This window comes from Centropristis striata, chromosome 13 (assembly GCF_030273125.1).
Source record: "Centropristis striata isolate RG_2023a ecotype Rhode Island chromosome 13, C.striata_1.0, whole genome shotgun sequence".
In the NCBI taxonomy this organism is placed as follows: Eukaryota; Metazoa; Chordata; class Actinopteri; order Perciformes; family Serranidae; genus Centropristis; species Centropristis striata.
This window is the reverse complement of record NC_081529.1, coordinates 6,897,797-6,923,120: the sequence shown is the minus strand read 5'-3', so window position 1 is coordinate 6,923,120 and position 25,324 is coordinate 6,897,797. Positions and strand designations below refer to the sequence as shown.

Genomic DNA, 25,324 nt, shown 5'->3' with positions numbered 1-25,324 from the left:
GTAAGCAAATCAAGGATACAAAGGCTGTTTTGTGGACAGAATGGGTTGAAAGTTTAATATATTTTTCTTCCTCTTTAAATAGACACGTAACAGGAATTTCTTGTTCAGTTTTCAAACGGCTTTTTTTATGTTTTTTTACACAAATAACATGTTGTTCACATTGATATCGCTCCACAGCAGGAAACAGACAGACTTCTTTGTACTGTACAATTCAGTTCTGTAACTTAGGATATTAAAAATAAATATTGCACAACAAGAACAAACTAAAATGTATCAAAACCAGTCTGGTGATTTTATTACTGTGTGATTCTGGAGCTGAAATTACATTGAAATGTGATTTGTTTGAAGATGTTCTGTCTGAAGATTGGATTTACTCAGACTGCAGGAGAGAAAGAGACAGGGAGAGATTACCGTTGATCAAATTATATTTCAGGGTCAGATTACTTTCCAGTTTTCAGACCAGCCAGCATGCAAGGATGTGGATGAGACAAAATACTTTGATGCATACTGGTTGTGACAGTCATAATTTATGAATATTACTTATTTATGGCCAATTACTTCTGCTTCATTTTCCTGTTTATCTTTAGCATCCGGATGGAGCTTAGAAGCAATAACACATGGTGTTATCAAGAAAACTCTGGTCAGTAAATTCCATTCAAACAGCGAATAATAATGATACAATTCTGATTGATCCCCTTTGTATACCAAAGGTCAAAGGTCAGGGTGTGGGCCAGAGAGCTGAACATCTGCTGAACTTGAGTCCTGTGGCTGAAGCCTGGTCTTTAACTCAATACACCAGCATGTGCAAATGGAGCTGTGAGCCTAGATCTGCTAATCTTAGAGACTTCCTTTGCATGCATGATGTGTGGGTTGGAGAGGAGGCGGAGGACTAAACTCACTCTCATCGCTCACTTTGCCTGCAGATACTCATCTGAGCAGCATCCTATCGGACAGATTAACAACATGTTGTTTCACTGGGATAGAAATAAGGTATGAACCACATCTTCTTTGACTGTTGTGTGTTTCAATCCAAAGAGAAATGTGCAGCTGCTGCTGATATGATGACCCCCACGCTTTGTATACTTGTGTGCATGTGTGTGTGTATTTGAGTGCACGCTCATGCACGCGCACTGAGAAGATGCCAGTGTGATCTGTTTGGCCTCTTTGTTTATGGTGTCGGGCCTTTCCTGCCCTCTGATGTGCGTGCTCAAGCCATGAATAGAGCTTTGTGTGTGGACACACACTCCCAGTCCTCATGATTCAAATGCTGAGTCCATCTGATCAGTGTGTCCGAGAGAGAGAGATAGATGGAGAGAGAGAGAGAGAGAGAGAGAGAGAGAGAGAGAGAGAGAGAGAGAAAGTGATATGATGTTATTAGTTGGTGAAAACCGATTGCCTCTGTGTAAATGTTTGTGAAACGGTGCGTTTTAGCACATTTTCTCAAATTTCTCAATTTAAAACGAATAGTTAGAAAGAAGAGCAAGAAAAGTCACAAAATTACCAAAATAAAACAAAAATTTACCTCAACGAGAAACAAAGGGACGACATAGAGGCATAAAGCAACTACAAGACTGAAGCAACTACAAACACAAAGATGAAAAACAGCCACAAAACAAGCTGCAGACAATAACTATAACTATAACAAATGTATTCTCCTTCGCGTTCAGTCCCAGCTAGGCAAGAATCCTTGGCTTTTTAATTTTATCCCTTTTATTTTCTTTTTTTATCTCTGTTTTTGGATTGAGTTTTTATTACTATTTTATTGTTTTACTGTTTTAGTATTTTATTGTTTTCATTTATAACTAGGCTATATCTGTGTATGATTTTTATTGTATTTTAATAACTGTACAGCACTTTGGTCAACTGAGGTTGTTTTTAAATGTGCTCTATAAATAAACTTAGAGTTGACTTGACGAAGAGGCGTAAAGCAACATAGAGACACAAAATGACCACAGGAAGAAACAGAACAGCCACAAAGACACAAAGTGACTTCAAAGAGACAAACAACAACAACAAAAGCGACTTAACAACAATAATGTGACTTGTTCCTAGGTGGTAAGGCCTGTTGCTTGTCTGTGTCCAGGGGCCCATTGTCTCCTTATCCCCCCATGTGCATATAGAGTGATTTGTCAAAAAAGACTCTTTGAATCACAGATAACTAACTGGGAAAAGAAGATTTGTTTACGACCGTGAGTTAAACGCGTCAGAACATCAGCAGCGGACAAGAGAAATAAAACTTGAGCTTGTGAGTTTAGCTCCAGATTTGTGTCCATGTGAAGGGGCGTGGCCAGCAGCGCAACGTCACTGATGGTTATATAGGCTGCAGCTGTGGCGGCGGGCTCGCGCTGCTGAGACAGGCTGAGCTCTGAGGACCGGTGGCGCGCGCTCACAGACTCCCTCTCAGCCACACACACACATACACACACACTCCCAAACAAAGAGAAGCACGCGAGGCAGCACAGCATCCCACCCTTTCAGCCGCGAGCTCACTAGCAGAACCGCCCCCCATCCCTCCTCACAGAACCGGTCCGGTCCGAGGCTCCAGGCACAGAACCGACAATGACAACTAACGGCGCCACTAACGGAACCAGCGACATGCTGCAGATCCAGTTCGGTCTGATCAACTGCGGGAACAAATACCTAACGGCAGAGACCTTCGGCTTCAAAATCAACGCCTCCGCCTCGAGCATGAAGAAGAAGCAGATCTGGACCCTGGAGCAGAGCGGGGACGACTCCAGCGGGAACGTGTTCCACCTCAAGTCACATCTGGGCCGGTACATCGCCGCAGACAAGGATGGGAACGTTACCGGGGACAGTGAGACCCCGGGCCCTGAGTGCCGGTTCGTCATCACCGCGCATGATGACGGCCGCTGGTCCCTGCAGTCCGAGCCGCACGGCCGCTACCTGGGCGGAACCGAGGACCGGATCATCTGCTTCGCCCAGACCGCCTCGGTGGCGGAGAAATGGAGCGTGCACATCGCCATGCACCCGCAGGTGAACATCTTCAGCATGACGCGCAAGCGGTACGCGCACCTGAGCGGCAAGGTGGACGAGATCGCCATTGACCGGGACGTCCCGTGGGGGGTGGACTCCATGATCACGCTGGTGTTCCGAGAGCAGCGCTACCACCTGCAGACCTCCGACAACCGCTTCCTGAGGAACGACGGCGCGCTGGTCGCCACCACGGACAAGAGCACGGGCTACACGCTGGAGTTCCGCTCCGGCAAGGTGGCGTTCAGGGACTGTAGCGGCAGGTACCTGGCGCCCTCTGGGCCCTCCGGTACCATGAAGTCCGGTAAGAGCGGGCGCGTGGGCAAGGACGAGCTGTTCGTGCTGGAGCAGAGCCACCCGCAGGTCGTGCTCACTGCTGCCAACGAGAGGAACGTCTCCACCCGGCAAGGTGGGTGTGGTGACCCGGTGTGTGTGGTGAGGGCCTGGTGCTCCTGTGGGTGACAGCTTGTGTGTGCCTGAGAGTGTGTGTGTGTGTGCTGGTATCTCATGCTCTGGCAGGGGAAGGGTTAAAGTGATGGAATGTCAGACTGCATCCCCCTGCAGCCCACACACACACACACACACACACACACACACACACACACACACTTATTGCCATCCTAAATTGTACCCTATAGGACATGCTGATGACCTACATATTCACATACAACAACACAGGCCAGTCAGTGTATTTGCACTTAAACAATGGCTTGTTTGACCAGAGTCCACATCCTTAGGCTGTATCTACTGTATTTATTCAAACTCAAAAACACTATGCGCCTATAATACACTGAAGCGAAGGGGAAAACCCACACTTATTTAAGCTGAATTGAAAAAACTGAGCTGATAAAGGCACACTCAGTATTGTCCAAGTTGGCTGTAAGTGAATTTTACACACAACAGACATGAAAAGAGTGTTAACAAAGAGTGCTTGGCCCTGTGATCACACATGCAGCATCATGTGCACGACGTGTGCCATCATTCAAATGTAAAACAGCCTAAAACTGGCAAGAGGCTGCACTGGCACAAAGCACAACAGCTAGAGGAAAGATGCACTCAAAAAAGCAACATTTTAGTCAAATTTCAACATAAAATCCTTTAATCCAGATGTGTTATTAGAATAGATTTGGGCTGCCCTCTCTTAGTCAACTAAAGGCAAAACGCATGACTAATCAACTAAGATTTCTTTAGTCCATTTAGTCATTTTTCAATTATTTTTAATGCTGAGTGACTCTAAGAAACGTGTAAGCAGCAATCTCTAGTAAACACAAGAACTAATGTTGTACTTTTACATGACTCTTGATGGAGAAACATTAAGTTTTACAGGTCTGATGATTACATCGACTTATTAGATTAGACTTAGTCAAGTAATCCATATATGTGCTAGAGGACAGCCCCACAAAGATGCACAAATGTCTCAAATAACAACATCTGACTACTTAAAGTCATTTAAACCAGATGTTTTGTGAGAACAAGTATGCAGTACCTTATAAGGTTCCACTGCTGTTCTATTGGTCAGAACTTTGTTAAAAATGCAAAACATGAGTCATCCCCATTAACACTAATGAGCTATTGAGCATATGTAACGTTTTAGTCATTTAGCCCTGATGTCATGGCAGCCCAAAACCTTCTGAGCATACCTTCTGCAAACTACCAATTCTTTCCATTGTTGATCATTTTCTCTATAAACTGATTTGTTTTCCCTCTTTAAAATGTCAGAAACTGGTGCAAAATGTCAGTAAGTGTTTCCCAAAGGCCAAGACAACATCCACAAAGGTCTTGATTTGTCCACAACACAGTTTACTGTCTAGAGGAGTAAGGAAACTAGAAAATATTCCCATTTTAGAAGAACCTTAAAGAATAACTTAAAACTGTCCATAGCTGGCAACTAATTGATTAATCGATCAATCTTTGCAGCTTTACTCTTCAGACGGATTCATGTTTGTACATATAGTTCAGTTATTAGCTGGTTAATGTAGTTTTGAGGTCTTTTTTTCACACTGGATCAGTGTTTGTGTGTGTGAGTGCTAATGTTGTCCATGCGTGTCTGGTGTTCAGCTGTCAGAGTGGGCAGAGATACAAACTTGTCCCTCCACCTTCTTCCTTCCTTCCTTTCCTTCCTCACCCCTCCTTACTTTTTCCATCTCTTCCTCACCACCTTCTTTACCTCTTCGCTCGCCTTTTTTCCTCCCTTCCATCATTTCCTCGTGTCGTCTTCTCTCCCATCCTTCCTCTGCCTCCTCACCCCCTCCCCCGCTCCTCCTCCTCCTCCTCCTCTACTCCTCCAGGCCTGTCTGCTGCTGTGTCTGAGGTCATTATCAGTGGCATCCCTCATGGCGATGGGTGTCTAAACAGATAACCACCTCCTGTTAATGAATGAATCTTTTAATTTCACCCTAAACGTAAGGTTCCAGCGAGTGTGTGTGAATCATACTCTAAAAACCTCTTTGAGTCAGCACAGGAAATAATCAACGCCAGCAGAGAGACAGTGCCACTGACTGTCTGCTGTAATGAATGATAGGAATATACTGATTGATGCTCTCTAAATCTATATTTAGTGTCTGGTCAGAGCAGCACTCTGATGAGAATACCGTGCGGTTTTCGTGGCTTTGCTGCCTCTTTTCACAAAGTACGATCCATCTATCCTTTTATTTTCCACTCCTGCCTCTCTGTCACATCCCCAGCCTGTTTGTTCTGCCTCCAGGCTTTGTTTACTAGTTGAGGGGATATTTATCCACAACTTCTGTTTCTTCATATGAGGAGCTCAATCTCTGACACAAAATGGACGCCAGCTTTGAAGGTGGACATAAAAAAAAAAAAAAAGGAAAAGGGTCACTCCATGGTGATTTTTAAACGGATCTGTTGGAATTAGATAACGTCCTCTGTAATGAGAGCATGAACTGCACTTTAATAATCCCCTAGTGAAAAAATTTGATTGCATTCAGTGCAACATTTTGCCAAATCAGATTATTCTGATCTTTTTATTATGGAGGATGCAGTGAAGTGAAATGCTACAGCAGCATCCTGCTCACACAGGCACAACTGTGAAACATCCAATAAATACATTTTATCAGTTTATTTCAGTATACACAAGTAAAGTGTCCTATTAAAGCAAGAAAATGCGGCTGGACTCTTGTTTGGCTTTGCTAACTTTTAATGGCAAATAGTCAAAACAATAAAAAATAATAATTTGCAGCCCTACAAACATTTTCAATGGTCAGTGTGACCATCCAGAGTCAGTGTGCTCTGTGGAGCAAGAGTTGTTTACATTCAGTGTTTCGCACCAAAATGCATTGTGCGTATCTTCAACTCCAGCAAACATATGGAGTGCATTTCCCTCCTGCATTCCAATATGTAGATGTTTTTTCAAATCCTGCTTGTTCACATCCATTTTTACTAGGTTGCACTCTTCTTTCCTTTGGCGCATTATTACATTTCTTCTATTCAATTTCCCGTCAGCATCTCTCCCATGTTGCCCCAACTCCCCAAGCTAATTCTTGTCTTATTTGTGTCAGGCAAACCGTATACTCATCAACACAGCCGTGAACACTGTGTTGAGCCTTTCGTCATATGGAAGAGGATGTGGTTTAATCTGAAATAGATTGGGAAAAACACTAAGATGCGAGCGTGTACCGACATGTGAAAGCGTCAGCTTGCGAGTTTATCCAATCATCTCCCGTTTATTTTTTGATCAATGAACAACAATCAATATATTGTCTAAAAATCATGGAAAAAATGGCCATCGCCATTTCCCAGAGCTCAAGTTGACAATATTACATACCGTGTTTTGTACAAACAGCCCCAAATGCAAAGATATTTGGTCAACTATCTCAGAAAACCAATAAAATAAACATATTGTCATTTCAGAAGCTGTAACCAGAGAGTGTTGGCATCTTTATTAAAATAAATTAATCACTTTTAATTTTATCGGTCCTTCAAACTCTAAATACATTGCTCCATAGTGCAACTCAGTGACTCAGTTTTCCTTGTAAATGTTTTAAGTATTCAGTGTGTCCACCATTCTAAGACTTGCTGACGTAGTTTTCAGTGTCCCAGAAGCCTCCACGGTCAATGAGTTCATCGGATACTTTAATTGGTATCAAGTAAGATAAAGTCATATTAGTGCATCTGTAATTGGAGGTCAATGGGTAATATGAGGTCTTGCTCAAGGACGCTCATGTTCTCATGAAGTCATGTCCTCCCTGCTCTGTCTGCCACCCTGCAGCTCAAATCTGTCCCAAATGAGCAGGAGGTCTAAATCTTTAGAGGAAGACCACATCTACCCTCCAACAACTGGATCATTGTGATGTGGATTAAATGCTGAGTGGAATTAAACTGGCTCCAGATGTTTTTCAAACCGACAGCTGCTCATAGCTCCTCTCTGCAGCGGCTCTTTGCCTGGCAGACCTCAGCCAAGATGGCAGCTAAAGTCGTCTGACTTTCATTAGCAGCCAGAAACTGCGTGAGCGAGCTCAAGTGGGTCAGTCCAAAAGTTGCTTCGTCCAATCAAAACTGTTGATTTTGAGACAACAGGATCAAATCCAGGTTGGACATCCTTTCATTACATGAGTCAAATGAGATCAATTGGGAAGGACTGTCTACAATTTAAATGCATTAATTCTCATTTATGATTTGATACAACTCTTAATTAGATCTAGTTTGACCTTCACATTGGAAGTCATCAGGCTAAATAGGCAGTCACATGGGTTTTAAACCATTTATTTGGAAGTTTAAAACATCTCTGATGCTCATGTGCATCTCCACACCTCAACAATGGAACTGGTAAATAAAATAATAAACATATAATGCTAACAGAGATGGGTGATTGCTAAAACTACAAAAGAAAATAATATCCATGTTGTATAAAACTCGGCAGAATTTTCCTTTTAAGTAGCTCTAATTGGAAATATTAACTTACCTCATTTGAAAATCCTCAGTTTAGACTCCAACTGACCTAAATTAGATTAAATAACAATATTTCAAATGTCAGTGAGTGACTAATATTCTAAGCTCATCGTTGTTAATTATAAGTTGTGCATTTGTTGTTTTGAATCCAACATTCTGCGATGAAATCACAAGGAATTAATATTTGGACGTTAATACCTTCAGTGTTGTTTCTTTCTCTTTTTCATGATTCCTTCTTTAATATCCGACTTAATAATAACCACAAAGGATGTTTTCAGTTAACCGACATGTGCAAATTACAGTTGTGTGATGCTATGAAGTGGGACTCTTTTTTTTTTTTTTTTTTTCTCCCAATTTCATCCAAAACCATTTAAATTATTTTGACTCATTAAAATATGCAGTGTGTCATGTAGAGGACCTCCAGAAACGCACATTGAAGCACTCCTCTTCCTCTGCTGTCCTCATAACTGCCACTAATGTGACCCTGTGCTGTTGTTTCCTGACCATAACGTCCACTCTGCACATCCTGGGAACATCGATGGTCACAAATTCCCTGAGAGACCGTTTAAGGCCCCTTATATGGACCGAGACACAATTATCAGTCAGTTAGCCTGCAACTCAATGGCCTTTTTAGTGGCCTGTTCTGCCCCCAGACTGTGGTGTAAGTGTGAGTGGAGACTGATCACGGGTTTGTCAGCCAAATGGACGAGAGGCCATCATATCCTGTTGGCTACTGACATGACCACTGAGTGCTGGTGGTCCGCTCTGCCTCTGGATGTAGAAAGTAAGGGTTAGACCAATGTGGAGTTCTGTTGGTTTCAGCCTTGGAAAACTGAATAAGAATAAAACAGACATTCCCATTTAAACAGTGTGGCAAGATGGTGAGAGTGGTGGCCGTCTTTATGTGTACTGTTGCATTTGAGAACAGTGACTGTTGTAGTGGGCTAACTTCCATATAAACTTCAGAATAAACTGCTTTGCAGCAATTCATGGACCCATTGAGGTGATATTTTGAGGTAATGTTATAAAGCATGGAGAGCTAGCAGCTAAATTGGTAAAACGTTCATCCAGTTACGTCACAGCAAAGAAAAACACTTGCTATCACCAGATGAGTTACAAATTTGTCTAGATATAAACTGTAATCAGGTTAGCATTTATACATGCTAACCTATGCTACCTAGCTACCTAGCCAGCTCTCCGCTAGTTAGCTAGGTAGCCAGATAGCTTGCAAATTCCACCATTAATGCTACACTGGTTACAGAAAATAAGCCCAACAGTGTGCTCGGGCCCCCGGCAGCGCTGGGTCCCATGGTCCCAGTCACCATAACTAACAAAAGTTGCCATTTTCTTTAAAAGGTGTTCAGTGTCCATTCTATTGATTCACTTGCATTCGTTTCAGCACCTAGTTGTATCTATACAGTGTGACTCTGTTGGGACTTTGCAGTTTTTGTGTCCAAATATTTAACTGATGAAATGGCAATGAGGCAGTACACTGTGAATATTTTACAGTGACTAACCTCCTATTGACTGGAAACTGGATTTATAAGACTTGATCTGACTGTAAGTCCCCACAAGTCCCATTAAAACATGACTAAAAACATTGAAGGCCACATGAAAGGATATAACATGCTATTAAACACCAAAATGACATGTGACCTGAAATAGATAACCAGCTGCTGACTGTACCTTCATTTTACATGTACAGACATGAGGCCTCAGTTGAACTCCCAGCAAAAAAAAATCAAATGTGCTTATTTCCCAATGTGTCTAACTATTCTTAAACAACTGACTTTTGCAAGTAACAACCACTCTTTGTTCATTTTACTGTTGGAAAGCAGTTAAAAGTGTCCAACTTTTGCAGACGCCAGTGCAAACATCCCTTCAAAAAGTATTGGAAGCATCAAGTTAGAGTTATAATCGGGCTTTAAATCATGAATTGTGGTGGAAGAAGGAGACCGAAACGGAGCCTCCGTGTTGTGTCTGGCCATGATTCAGCCCTGACACCCTTTCTGTATCCTTCACCCCCCCGCTAGCAGGAAATGAGACATGAGGCACACAGCTCTGACCTTGGCTGGTGTGTGTGAATCCCTGCAGGGTAAAGGGTGATGATTTGCTCCATTTTACAGCACATCAACACACACACACACACATTCACCCGGTAGGAAAAAAAGAAGGAGGCAGTCAGTTCATGCATCCTTGGTAATGTTGACTGGCTGCGACATGCTGACGCTTTAATGTGTTTATAGACCCTCAGTGTGTTTGTGTGTTTCAGACTGTATTCATGTGTGTGTTTGTGTGTGTTGGGAGCGTGCCAGGGGAGCTGCAGAGCACCGGGGAGTCTCTCCTCCTTAATGTCGTCTACTTTATTATAGGTTTGCCTTGAGCCGGTCTCCAGTGTGTCATTCTGCTCTGCTCTGGGTGTGTCTCCACGTTAATGCCCTTTAACTCACAGTCCGACTGCTCTTCACTCCATTTGTTGCAACACGCTGGACACAGAATGGGGTTGAAATCAATTTAGCAAAAGATTTGGGGCATCCCCAGGCATCTCGCATGTCTGACCTCATTTTTTTTTTGCATTTGTAAGAGGAAGTACAGGAGTGTGTGTACTGTATGTGCAGCAGTGGTACAGTATGCAGCGTGTAGGCTGACTGGACCATTATCGTCTGCATGTCTGTGTGTGTTTGGATCAGAACAAAGGCCAATGATCTGTCTCCCTGTTTGTGCCCCAGCTGGTCGCCTCCTCAGTCAGGCCTGCTGAACAATAGGACACACACACACACACACACACACACACACACACACACACACAATTGCACTTGATACAATCGCGTGCGTTCACAGCAGGCCTCCCGGTGCTGGCTCACAGTAACTCAGGCCAACAATCTGTGCCTGCCGCCATCAGGCTGAATGTGGTGGGCGGGGTGGACAGAAAGATAGAGGGGTTGTTTTTTCCAAGTGTGTGTGTGTTTGGTGTGGTTTGGGTGGATTCTGGATGTGTGGTCACTTCTTTTGGTGTGGTTTGCTGAGGGGGGACGCTGAGTGTGTGTGTGACCCTCTTCCCTCCTCCTCCATTAAACCTTGTGAGCTCAGCATTGACATATCTGGGCATATGTCTCTCTCACACACACACACACACACACACACACACACACACACACACACACACACACACACACACACACACACACACACACACACACACACACACACACACGCACTCTTACACACAGATGAAGCCTGACAAGCAGCCTCAGGCCTCTCTGGGTCACGGCTGGAGGCTCAGAGTGTGTTTTGTCTCCCTCAGTCTTGTATTTTCAAGTTGAATGTACCCGCCAGTGTTTTGCTTTCCTTGTGATAACTTGTGACCAGTTTCAAAGTGTGTGTGTGTGTGTGTGTGTGTGTGTGTGTGTGTGTGTGTGTGTGTGTGTGTGTGTGTGTGTGTGTGTGTGTGTGTGTGTGTGTGTGTGTGTGTGTGTGTGTGTGTGTGTGTGTGTGTGTGTGTGTGTGTGTGTGTGTGTGTGTGTGTGTGTGTGTGTGTGTGTGTGTGTGTGTGTTTGTGTGTGTTTGTGTGTGTTTGTGTGTGTTTATGGAAAGATGAGACACTAAGCCTCTGGCTGTATTTAAAAGAGATACACACTTCCTCCTCTCCACACACAAGACCAGTCAAACATAATCCAAATTCCTACATAGCGTTCAGGTATTTAAATGATGTTGACAAGAGTAAAAACCTCTTTGACGGCAGTGAATAGACTCACCCACATGCATTCAAATAAAATGTATTTTTGAATAATTTAGTCAAACATGCTCAGTGACAAAGAAAACCGTGTTGTAAACGTTTCCTGGTTTATTTCCATATAGTTAAATGTTTTTTTCCCTTCGTCTCATGTCAGAGATGACTGACTTTAGTGTGAAGTTTATTAAACATGTAAACATTTATAGAGATTTTTGACGGTTGACTTTTCACACAGTCTGAAGAAAGAAACTTAAAACTAAATAAGTTTTTGATAGATTGGACAGAAAACTGGTGCTTTCTGCTCATATTCAATATCTTTCAGTTTGACATTTTCATGCCAGAAATATTGAGTGTTTGAACTTTATTCTTGAAAGTAATTAGATCATGAGACAAATAAATCTTGCTTTTTTAACTTGCCTAGTTGGGCAATTTAAAGTTCACAAATGAATATGCTATATATAGATATAAAATGCAAATTTGTCAAACGTGTCTGTATAGAAAAGTGAAAAAATGACGATTTACAATCCGATTCGACCAATAACTTCTAGTCTTTTATGGTTGCTAAGCCATAGTCTCCCATTTAAAAACTACTGCACTCGAATAAGTCAAAGAAATTTAGATTTTTTTGTTCAGCCTTGACGTGTTCTTTAGAGGAGAGTCCATTTGTATATTTTTTTCTTCAAAGTGAGCTTTTTTTAATCAAGGTGTCACAAACTTCAAGGAATTAATTATCATATGTATCATATAAACAATGAGTCCCTAATATTTTTTCAGGATTTGAGTAATGAATCAAACATTATTCTTCCTCAGCCTGTTGGAACAAACTAACTCATGCTGTAGGTGAGTCAGTGATCCCGCTGTAAACTGTGTGTGTAGAAGCATCCAGCAGATGGTTTTCTCTCCTCCCGCCTCAGTAATAAATGGGCTCTGCGGTGCTACTGTACAGGGTGAACGCGTTGGCCGAGCAGGAAGCAGCGAGGATTAGAGGAGAGCTCAGCGCTGTGACTGATGATCCTGGAGGAGAACAGAGGCCGACCCTCGTTTTTCCTCCTCTACTCCTCCTCTAATGTGTTCCTCTAAACCCTCCTTGTCTGTTGCAGCTAAACTTTCATTTCATCTTGTTTGCCTCCTCCTCCTCCTCCTCCTCCTCCTCTGCACCATGTGGTTCTCATTATGGTCACTTATATTTTCCTTCTCAATCATCAGTGTGTGTGTGTGTGTGTGTGTGTGTGTGTGTGTGTGTGCGCGCGTGCTGTGTTATAACGTATTTCTGCAGAAACTCAATCTGCCGCAGAGGCCAGAGTTCCCGAGTTGACTTTAGCAATGTGCTCGACAGGAGAGGAGTGAAATATATTGCTTTCTATTTTTCAAAATGTTACGTAATACTTTTCTGTGAATAGTAGGATCTTGGTTACTTTTAATATAAGGTACATGTTTGGTTACAGTTGGAGACAGAGTGTACAGCTCGTGTGGTGTGTTGTGTTGAAGTGAATGGAAAACTAAGGGACTGTATGAAAATTATTTTTCTTTTGCAGTGGGGCTGAACTTTGATTTCTTTTATTTCTGTTTAGTCAATTTTGACACACATAATGATATTGTTTAACAGCATTTCAGAGTCGATTCTCTCTAAATTTATTCAGCGTGACCTCTGCAGCCAGTTGTGTATCTATAAGAGGACAAGAAAACATGGGAAAATATGAGATGAGTGGTGGGAGGGCGTCACACATGAAAGGGGAGATGGAGAGAACACATGAGTGCACTGGTTTGTTTTCTCAAACACGTCTTTCTTTCTCTCTCTCTGTCTCACCCTGCACACATTTACACAGCAGACAGTCCATCTCTGTGTCTGCGTGCTTGTGTGTGTGTGAGGCCCTCTGGCTATATGTCCATCCACGCCGTGACCTCATCATATACAATAGCATGCATTGTGCAATATGAAGTGTTTGTATGACGGGAGTGGTACATTAGAGGGTTGTGTATGTCTTCATCCTATAGCTTACTCATGTTTCTATACCTCTTTGTTGCTCTGAAAGGCTTCAGTGCGGTTGTTGTGATTTTAATGAGGTCTGGTTGTGTGTGCATATACAGTCTGGTGTATGGACACATGCAGCCTTTTTGTTAACCGATTTAGATCTCAAGCTGTAATTAACATTAAGAACCGTTATTTTCAGTATTGATTATCGGTTGGCTTTTCAAGTAAATGTTTTGTGTAAAAAATGTCCGAAAACCCTCCAAATTTAAATTTTCGGAAGCTGCAACGATTAATCAACTAATTAATTTAATAATAATAATCAATCGATCAATTGAAAAGTAATATTTTTGATAATCAATAATTTTACTCATTTTTTACACATTTTTTAATACAAAATGGAAGGAAATGCAGTTTTCAGCCGCTCAAATATGGAGTGCATTGTGCATTTGACTGTTTAAATCATATTAAACTGAATATCTTTGGGTGACGGACTGACAAAACAAGACATTTAGAGACATCCACTTGGACAGACATTATTCACACTTTTTCTTTTATTAAGAAAAAATGACTTATTCAGAAATAATTGACTGATTAATTGATGAGATAGATGGATAGATAGATCTTATCACAGTCACCAGTACAATGGAATTAGAAAACATGCTCATGATATGCTAGGGCTGCAACTAACATGATATGTAAAAGAACAAACAATATTTGAGGAGCTCGAACCAGAGAACGTTTGTTTGTTTCGCCAGTCGGTCAGTTCATGGATGGACTGCCATGAAGTTGGAACAGACGTTCATGGTGCCAAGAGGATGAATCCTAAAGATCCTCAGTGTGTTAGCATTGTCATTATGAGCATGCTGACATTAGCATTTAGCTTAAAGCGATGTTGTGCCAATATCTTTAATCTTTATAAACAGTCTATGGTTTTACTTAAGTTTGGCCTCACAGAGCTGCTAGCACAGCTGTACATGCTTTAGTCATTGTGCTTAATAAAGGATTAGATTGTTATCGCAACAGTTTAAGATAAATCTTCAGTTGATGGATTAACTGTTTGTCTAATGGTAGATGTCAGTGAAGTGAATCTTCTTGTGGCCTTTTTTTCTGTGTTCAGTGACCGTCCACCATGACGACTAATCCTTTGAACTGTTGTGGGGTCTGTCTGGACTGTGACAGATGCGTGTGTGGGTGTGCAGCTGTGTGAAATCCTTTACTAATCTAACTCCGTCTGATGTTGCTCATTTAGTACGTCTGATCCTGAGCTGTGTGTGTGTGTGTGTGTGTGTGTACTGTGGTTAACGATCATCCTCTGCAGTTATTTGCAGCCCTGATGTGTGTTCAGCTAAAGCTTGTATTTTAACTAACCCCTCATCTCAATCTGTCTGCCCCCGCCCAGGTATGGACCTGTCAGCCAATCAGGACGAGGAGGGCGACCAGGAAGTGTTCCAGGTGGAGATTTGTCGCGAGAACAGGAAGTGCGCTTTCCGGACCGCCGCTGGGAAATACTGGACCCTGACTGCCAATGGAGGCCTGCAGTGCACCGCCTCCACCAAGTACGCATCACACACAGACACACACACACACACACACACACACACACACACACACATCTCCGTCATGTCTCATCTTAAATACTCAGATACACGTCTGGAAAACTCTCCAAAACCACACCTGCTTCCATCTGTCCACTCACAGTGTGTGTGTGTGTGTGATTTCAGAGAACCTGATAGCGGTCTGTCACAGCTCTTAGTCTGTACTCCCTCCAGGAGTTTTGTGTGTATATGAGTGTGTGTGTGTGTGCAGTGGATGACGTGTGTGTGGTGGGGGGTGGATGGCGTGTGGGAGGTGAAGAGTGAGTGACCTCATCTCATGTCTGTGGCATGTTGGGGAGATTGAGTGTGTTTGAGTGCAACCTCAACCTGTAGAGAGAGTGATCCTCTTTTATGTGCAGTAGTTCTGCCCGGCCAAAGTGCTGGCTGTTAACCCCTGACCTTTCACCTTTCAACTTGTGCTCCTGATTGGATGATTTCCCTGTGAGGCCTCAAACAGATTTAGGAGCAGAAGCTCAGACTTTCCTTGTAATCTTTAAGTACTAAATTGAGCATTTGGCTCCTTTTTATTGCGTATTAAAAAAGGTCTTTACTTTGAAAATCTTGACATTTTTTCATTGATAGAAGCTGCAGATGTAAAGTGATGGAGCAGATATATTTGAGCAGTACTTAAGACCTCAATTTAAATAAAATAATTATTCGGAATAAATGAGTTAGTCTTTTATCATAGCCAGAAATTATTGTTGGGTTTTTACATTTCCAACAGTCCTTGAATGAATCAAGCAGTTCCATCAGGATAAATAACTAAATCTTAACTTGAAATAGTGATATTTTGTCACTTTTGTCAATCATTTGAAATTTTACAGAAAATGAACCATTTGCACAACCTGGTCCTGTAAAAGACATACATTCAAGGCTCCTCAGTGCAACTGTGAAGCCATGAATGAGTGTGCTGAGACCAACAGTTGTGAAACTTTGACTGTACTGCAGGCTGTTTACATAGATCAGCGGACAAGAGAGGCTCTAAAAATTTTAATAATTCAATATATGTAGCATGTGGTGCCCCTCATTCTCCCACCAGCTGCTGAGTGTATATAGATTCCACTTTATTCAAATTTCTGTAATCTATCAAAGGAATTCAACTGGCATTTTTCCTTTTTTTTAACAAGCTATAGCGTAACTGTGTTATACTGCACAGAATACATTTTTTCAGTTCTCTCTACTTCTAGCTGTGATTGTGTTGTTTTAATAGGTGGAAGTGCAGGACTTTTATATTGCACTGAAAAATGAGGCCACAGTGAGTTAACGGTTAGGAGAAAAAAGGGTTAAACAGAATTCATATACATGCAAAACAACAAAACGTAACACACTGAAATGCTAATTCAGAATTTGAATGTCAGAATTTGACCACAGCCCTAATTGGAGTGATTCAGAGCACATAACTAAATGTGACCCAGCATGAGATCGGTCAGACACGCATGTGTCCTGAGTTAACATCTCTCCATTTTTTAAGATAAGCCGGAGCAGAGACAGTCATGGACACACTGCAGAGCACTCTGCAGGAAGTCCACAAAATTCCTCCATCACATTCCTGACATTTGACTCTCCTCACAGATTAGCCCACATAAATATTTTCCTCCACCATGTCCTCTCCCTCCGTGGTTTGAGGAAACATCTTGGAGAACGTTTCAGAGCTAATGAAAGATAGCAGAACAGAATGTGACGGTTATGAGAAAATAAAAGCCCGATCTATGCCAAGTGAAAGGATTAAACAAGCTCCTAATTCAACTGAACAAAAGACTACAAGTGAAGCTTATCCCTCCACACTGAGCCTACCTATCCAATTACCCAACACTTACTTAAGTTGTGGATTAAACAGCTGGGTGTAGTGTTCTGAGCAACAGGAGAGTTAAATGTGATTGTGTGTTAACACCGGAGACTCGCACAATGTGCTACTGGATATCTAGCTGCCATGTTAATGTCATTATCCTGTTTATCTCTCATGCCTTTACTCTCTCACTCTCACTCTCACTCCCCCCCCCTCTCTCTCTTTCTCCCTCTCTCTCTTTCTCTTCTCTACCTCTCTCTCTCTCTCTCTCTCTCTCTCTCGCTCTCTCTCTCGCTCTCTCTCTCTCTCTCTCTCTCTCTCTCAGGTCGGCTAATTGCTACTTTGACATTGAGTGGCGTGGGAAGAGGCTGACTCTCCGGGCTGCCAATGGGAAATACGTCGCCGCCAAGAAAAACGGCCAGCTAGCAGCCACCATCGACTCTGCCGGTCGGTGAGATTTTGTTGATTCAGCCGTTCAGACAATGACACGTAGCGAAGTGATTTACTTTTCAGCAGTGATGGGGGGGATTTCAGTGCAGTGAGGGAGTGAAATCATGAGCTGGATGTTCCAGGAGTTTCTGAGCTTCAAAGGCTTCAGCGCTGGTTCTGTTTTGCAACAGTGGAACGTAGCTGTTTACTCTTTGGGGAATGAGCTTTGTTGCAATCTTTGTCTCTGTTCCGTTGCCATGTTTCATTTTAAATCAATCATGTTGATTGGAAACATGATGAGAAAACTCCAGCATAGGCAACGAGGAGCTCGCACTGTGACACAAGACACTGGTGGAAAGTTTTTTTTTACTCAAACACTGTACTTAAGTTCAATCTGAGGTTCTTTAGGTTCTACTCATACATGATAATATAGCTGTTACTGCAGAAGTGCTTTTAGTTTGAAATTTCAGCTATATTTGGCTGATAATCTGTTCTTTGAATGCAGGGCTTTTACTTGTTATTGAGAATGTTTAGTTTAAAGCAATACTTCAACCCCAAAATGACCATTTGTATATTAGTTTCTCATTCCATGTTACCTCGAATTCTTGAGGAATACTTTGTTTTTCTCACATGCCTTCACGGTGAACAAAGAATCCAAAAACAGAGCAAATAAATGTCAACAAAAAAATTGAAGTAAAGGGGGCAGGCATCTCTCACAACCCATGCAGTTTGACCCAAGTCTCATTTATCCAGTCGTGTATGTTGAGTATTTATGGAGGAAGGCGCAGTGCACCTGTGAGACCATGAGACTGGTTATGTGGGAGTGCTTTATATAGTAAGATTAGAAAAGTGCTTGTTTGGGAAGTGAGCTTACATCCTCACAAATTTAAGGAAATGTGGGGTGAATTAATATTATACAAATGTTAATTTTTGGGGTGAAGTATTCCTTTAATGTATCGCCACTTTCATTAAAGTAAAGTATCAGAGCTAACCTCAAGTAGAATGTCAAATTGCTTGGTTTTTATACAGATAAAACAAGTTATATATACCTGTTATAACTGTTCATTGGTGAGTTTTATAGTTGCTGGTGAGTGGGCTTTGTTACCTTTGTACAGAGCCATGCTAGCTATTTCCACTCATTTCCAGCCTTTATGCTAAGCTAAGCTAACCAGGTGCTGGCAGAAACCTGCACCTGGTTTAATGAACACTTGATGACACTTGATGACTGTGGTATTTATCTTCGCATCAAACTCTCAGCAAGAAAACAAATAAACATATTCCACAAAATGTCAAACCATGCCTTTAAAACACCAGCTCACGCACTTGCTACAAACTTTTAATGTGAAGACTTTGCACAGAGTTTGTCCATCAGAGAAACTGCTTTCATTGCTGCGAGACACAAGCATCATGTCAGCAAGCAGATCAGAAGATAGTCCAATTATAAGGCCGGCACTGGGTGCTGCCATTAGTGCATCAAAGCTGAAGCTTTTACTTGATGCTGCAGTTTCTGATGAGGGAGCTGTTGGCTGCCTCAGCGCTCTTTTTAGGACATGTTTGAAGCCAAGTTGCTTTGCATACATTTTTAATGAGATGTATGGAAACTCGGCACTCTTAGCTCAAATCGCAGTGAGCTGCAATATAATGCACAAGTCGCTCTTGCAGAGTGATTTTAGCATTTCGAATGTACAGATTTTGTTGTTTGAATGAATGTATCTAAATCACTTATTTCAGCATACAGTGAACTAAACATATTGTGCTTTGTGTCTCCTGTTTGTCAGGTGAGTCCGAGGAGTTCCTCATGAAGTTGATCAACCGCCCGATCATCGTGCTGCGTGGCGAGCACGGCTTCATCGGCTGCAGGAAGGTGACCGGGACGCTGGACTCCAACCGCTCCTCCTATGACTACTTCACCCTGGAGTTCAGAGACGGAGCCTACAGCCTGCAAGGTCAGTTTACACAGTCAGTCTTGTCTGAAGGATGTACACTTTCACATGTGCAGCAGCGTCGCACAGCTGGCAGGAAGGTATTGCTCGTCGCAGCGTGCGGAGGGACCTCCTGCAGGCATACAGCGGATTAAATCATTTACTCTCATTATGGACTTAGGTTTGTGCCAAAAAGAGGGATTTGACTCGGATAATTTCTCCGCCTTCACATTATGTAATTCAAGCAAAGTAATGCAAAGCCCAACCTTTTGTTTCATATTTTCACACCCCTCTCCCACCTTCCTGCCACATGACCCCCCCCTCATCTACACACGCTTCACTCTCTTGCTTTAACACCTTTTCTCCGTCTCCTCTCCTCCTGTAGACTCCACGGGTAAATACTGGATGGTGGGTAACGAGCAGTCGGTGGTGAGCAGCAGCGACACGCCCGTCGACTTCCTCTTCGAGTTCTGCGACTACAACAAGCTGGCCGTCCGCCACGCCGCCGACAGCAAGTACCTCCGCGGCGACCACGCCGGCGTGCTGAAGGCCAACGCCGACGACCTGGAGACCGCCACAATGTGGGAGTACTGAGGAGGAGCGGGGGATGCGGTCGCCCACTCCTGCGATGCTGATGAATGCAGTGTGGCGACGCCATCCATACATCTACCTATCCACGCCCCCCACCCCCCGCCCCCGCCCCTCTAACGCTCCTTATATTACTCCTGACTTTATATGTTGATAAACTGCACAGAGAGAACAGGAAGGACAGAAGAAGAAAGGAAGGAGACACTCCTTTCTCTCCTGCCTCCCTTTCCTTCCCTTCATCCTCCCTTTTTTCCCAGCTCTGCTCTGCAGCGCCGACCTTTATCTGTTGCCATAGTTACCGTGGGGCCGTGCACTTTTTTTCTGCTCCGATCTGGTTCGCTGCTCGACCTGTCACTCACTCCCTCCTCGCCTTACGATTGGGCCGTCCCTCTCCCAGAGCAGAGCAGAGCCACGTTTAAAGAGCCCCCTCCTCTCTGAGTTAACCCCCTCCTCGTCTCCCTACTGGTCTCTATTGTCTGTGTGAGCAGCACATGGTGGCAGTATTTATGGTGTCTGACCTGGTCTGCTGGTTCTGCTTCTACCTGATCTAATCTCCCAAAACAGATCCACCGCCGCATCAAATCTGCTTCCTGTTAGCTGGATAAACAAGGCGGTCTGTTTTTGTGCGCTAGGTTGCATCATGTAGAAACGGATTCTCTGCTTCTATCAGACCAGGTCGAGTATGTTTGTTTTCATGAGCAGGCCCCGTTGCCTCTGTGTGATGACTATGTGATATAACTGGAGTGGATCTGATGATGATAAAGATATCGAAGATGATGTAACTGACGGGTTTAACCCCCTCCCCTATAGAGGGACGAAGTCCCTCCCTTTCCGGTGTCCGCTATGGACCCTTATCGCAGAAAAAATATGTATGGTCGTCAACGTCTACAGACAAATATTTTTAATCCCATTTATATTGTGCATGAAGTCAGGAACGTCACAGTTTGTCATATTATCCTTGAGTATACTACTCAGTGAACTGCATCCATAGAAATATAACAAGACTAGAACAAACATTCACCTTCAAATCAACATGGCATGATGGCCATAGCAGCAGCCATTTTTATGTTGTGCAACAAACATTCATTGGTTGTTAGCTAGCGATGTAAGTTGGGCTTTTGGGTGTTTCTATTTCCCATTTTTCCCAGTCTTTACTTTAAACATTTTTACGGCAAACTTTGACTTTCTAGACTTGCAGAATGATCTTTTGTATTCACAAATATAAAGTCATTGAAAAATTGTTAGACCGCCTTGGTTTTCTCCTTGCTTTCTTGTTCATTTAATGCCTGGTACAACTAAAGGTATATTTGTTTGGACAAATATAATGATAACAACAAAAATAGCTCATAAGAGTTTAATTTAAGAGCTGATATTTAGACATTTTCCATGGTTTTCTTGATAATGATTTTGGTTATTTAGTTGTACCAGGCATTAAAATGTGCAAGAAATTGAAGAAAACAATGATCTAATAATTTTTTTTAATGACTTTATGTGTAATTCACAATCAAGCAGGATCCAAAAAAATGTTGTCTCTCTCCTTTGACCACTGTACATATTTTTCCCAACATGAGGTCCCATGGTGTTCCACGGGAGGGGGCGGGACTTTGCCTCCCTGTTCATCTCAACTGTAAAATATTCAAATGTAAACCAGTTTCCTGTGTTGTTCTCTAGCTGTGTTCTCATTGGTTGCGGGGGATTTTCCTGACCCAAACAGGATGTAGGAAGTTAAAACGCTTAAACCCCCCCTCCACACTAAACACTAAACCTATTGTCCTGAGAACAGTATAATAAGAATAGAAATGGTGCGGTCACATACTGTATGTTAACTGCACTCACCTGTCTTACTGGAAGAAAAAAAAGCACTCCCGGATACAGTCGGATTTCTTTTTCTATGTCCAAGGCACAGACATTATCATGGATACAGTAGGTAGCCTTAGCAACTGGAGTGAGATGATTTATAGACCCTTTTTTGAAAGCTGCTTTTTGAAATCCCTCAACCAAACCTACACCTCAGCCTTTATCTAGAGAAAACCTTTGATACTGGATTAACAAACCGTCATCTCACACACAACTGACAAAACTGGAACCTGGTGCTACTAAATCATGACCTGTTACAGTCGAGCATCTCACACTGTCTGGACCGATAGATAGTGACTTCCTGCTGCGTCCTGCCCCTGCACTTGAGAGCCTTTGCCATATAAGTATAACTGAAGGTGCTGAAAGAGTGCCCTTAATAACATAAATCGGCTTCTTTGTTAGTTTTAATTCCTGCGTGGAGTCGGTCTGTATCACGGCAGCCTTCACAATGGGATGTGACCAAATTGTATTTGTTTTTGTTGGATTTTTCTGTTCCTGACTCATCAGTGAAGGAATTTGTTTAAAAGAAGCAGACTTTGAATTTGTCGTCTATTTAATTGAAATGTCTGTGATGCAGTCGTGTAGCACAATGCACCCATGGGTCCTGCCCTCTTTGATTCTCCACCCTTCAGCTTTCTACATTTAAGCAATGGTTTCAGTCTGCTGATTTTTACAAAACAGCAAAGATTATCTTGGCACTGGGCCCTAATATTGGGCTCTTCCATCCATCATCATCATCATTATCATCCTCATCACAAAGTTCTCTGATGTGAAAATCCGTATGGAAAAACCAATCATTGTGAAATGAAACGTGATTGTAGCCAGCTCCTCACCAAGTCCGTCCAATTTCCTCTCTGAAGTTTCGAGCGTTTTTTGCATGAAGGGTTGAGAATCTCAAGCGAATAAAAGGAGCGGTTGTCTTTGGAGAAACACCACTCTCCAAGGTAACCAAGACCAAGGCTTAGACAAACGGATGTGGAAGGGTAAACATGTGGTAATGACTGTGCCTTACTCTTGAGTTTTTGGGCAGTAGGAAAAAAAAATTGAAGTCCACATCTTTGCTTTGTATAACTGGAACTTCTTTTTGTATTATTATTTTGTATGATTTTTTTGATATTGTGGATTAACCTCTCTCGTGCCATTGGTTCACCTAAAATCCAACGACCAATAAAACTGGGATTTGGAACGCTACACGTCTCTCTTTGTGTCTTGTCCTTGATGACTGTTCCACTTATCAAATGACCGTTTTCCCTATACATACTTGTATATAAAGCCTTTTCATTTCTTCTTGCATTTAATTTGAAACAGTCAGGCACATAATGACACCATAAATGATAACTACAGTCCTGGAAAAAAATATTAGAACATTGTTTTTCTTCAATTTCTTCATTTTAATGCCTGGTACAACTAAAGGTACATTTATTTGGACACATATAATGAAATCAACAAAAAATAGCTAGAGTTTAATAGCTGATATCTAGCCATTTTCCATGGTTTACTTGATAATGATTTTGGTTATTAAGAAAACCATGGAAAATGGCTAGATATCAGCTCTTGAATTAAACTCTTATGCGCTATTTTTGTTTATTTCGTTATATTTGTCCAAATAACTGTGCCTTTAGTTGTACAAGGCATTGAAAAGAACAAGAAAACAATGGTGGTCTAATCATTTTTTCCATGACTGTATCATGAGCAGATTTTTTTCTGCTGTAGCTAACTAGCTAATTAAGCTAACATTAGCTCCATGAGTTAAACTCTCAACTGCCCTGTTTTAAAACAAACACTCCTTAAAGAAGTCTTAGGCCCAGTCTACTCGTATACAGATAGATAATGCTAGTTAGCTCTAATATAACACATTAAGTATAAGAAAAATTGTACAATTGGACATATTCCTTAACAAACCCAAGCTTAGCTACTCCGCTTAACGTTACATAGGCAACTTTGACAGCAAGACAGGTTAGATTTATGTTTTGTTGTGATATTAAAATGGCATGTTTAGGTTATACAAGAGAAATGAATATTGTATGAGAGCTCCTCTGTGTTAAAACGGGGCTACTACTGTAGGTTGTCATCTAGTTAGCTGGATATGCTAATGTTTGTGGCTTACATTACAGCAGAAAAACACAGTTTAACTCATTCCCCACACTTTTTCTCCTGATTTTTATTTTAAGGCTGGGTATAAAAAAAACCTTACCTTTGAATGAACACTTTGGGAGGTTATTTATAGGGATCTTTCTACTGTAAAATCACATATATTTATGCATGATTGTGCACATTTTCCTCAAATTTAAAACGACAAGGAGATCAATAAATGTAATTTCAAGTAGAGCTGACTTGAAACAGGCCTTTACAGAGGGGCTGTGAGGTGGAAGGGGTTAAGGATCTCAGGCTAAAGTCTTGTTTGTTCTTGCATGGTGATTTCATACCAATAAAACGCTGTGATAGTCATAGTTTAACCTGCATACTTCTGGAAATCACAGCCTTTTCTTGCCCTGCTGCTTTCTCATATAATCACAGTGCTTCATACTTGGTCTCCCGCCAGTTTCTGACCACGGCGGCTCCATGTGCTGTCCCACTTACACACACATATATGGAAACACACACATTTTTTCCTGTCTCCTGAATAGAGCCTTTGTGCTGAAACATTTATTCTAGTGCAGAGAAAGGACAACCCCCTCTAAAGATTCACACACACACACATGCACACACATGAACACCATTCAGGGCGGTAATGTAATGATGGAGTCTCCAGAGCAGGTCTCTAATCCACCCCCCCACCCGCACCACCCGTCAGCCTGGCAGATCCCAGAGGAACACCCAACATGGCAAAACAAACACACACCACCCCTCAACCTAATCTCCTCCCCTCTGCTGCCTCATGTCCTCATCCCCACCTAATCCCCCCCACCTCTCTCCCATCAGTCCCTCCATCCCTCACACTCTTTCTCTCTTTTTCCCCCCTCCTCCCTCTTCCCCAACAATTTCTGCTAAAAAGATGAGTCACTCAAAAATATGACCCAGATCCCAGAAATGGGTGCAGTGGTTTGTGGGTAAAGTGTCAGGCTGCAGGCAGAGCCGGCTGGTTCACTCAGAACAAATGAACAAATGAGGAGAGGGAAAGAGGAGGGAGGGCTGAGGGAGGGAGGAGAAGCTGTGTGCGAAATGGCCGCCGTCTCCACCCACATCTGAGTCCCCGTACACCTCAACGCGAACGCCTCGTTACCATGGAAACGGCAGCTGCTGGAAGCGGGGAGGCCTGAATCAAAGAGGCAGAGTGAGTGTGTGCCGTTGTCAGGGCCAGAAATGTCAAAAAAACCTTCATTACATCCAAAATGCAGCCTAGTGAGGCTTGTGTGGTTTGAGTGGGTGGGGGTGAACAAAGCTTAGGGGGGTTAGGACGAGGAGCCTTGGGGAGCAGCCGGAGGAGGAGGGTGGGGGCGTCTGCCTTTGATCAGAAAAGCCCTCATCATTGAGGAAACAGCACAAGGCCAAACTCTGCTGAACTACTCTCAACCCTTCCTTCTCTTATATTCCCACATCGACTTG

At 42.5% G+C, this 25,324-nt stretch overlaps 1 protein-coding gene across 1 annotated transcript; it reads left to right on the top strand.

The window, feature by feature from the left end:
* Positions 1-2,381: 2,381 nt before the first annotated feature.
* Positions 2,382-22,969, top strand: fscn1a (fascin actin-bundling protein 1a). The gene is made up of 5 exons (XM_059347982.1): positions 2,382-3,400; positions 15,001-15,157; positions 17,308-17,429; positions 19,190-19,357; positions 19,719-22,969. The coding sequence occupies exons 1-5, from the start codon at positions 2,560-2,562 to the stop codon at positions 19,925-19,927; spliced, it is 1,497 nt and encodes a 498-aa protein (XP_059203965.1). The 5' UTR covers positions 2,382-2,559; the 3' UTR covers positions 19,928-22,969.
* The last annotated feature ends 2,355 nt before the right edge of the window (positions 22,970-25,324 follow it).

Coding starts and splice junctions, on each gene's coding strand:
- fscn1a (XM_059347982.1), top strand. CDS start 2,560: ATGACAACTAACGGCGCCACTAACGGAACCAGCGACATGCTGCAGATC. Junction 3,401..15,000: donor GAACGTCTCCACCCGGCAAG/GTGGGTGTGGTG, acceptor GCCCCCGCCCAG/GTATGGACCTGTCAGCCAAT. Junction 15,158..17,307: donor CAGTGCACCGCCTCCACCAA/GTACGCATCACA, acceptor TCTCTCTCTCAG/GTCGGCTAATTGCTACTTTG.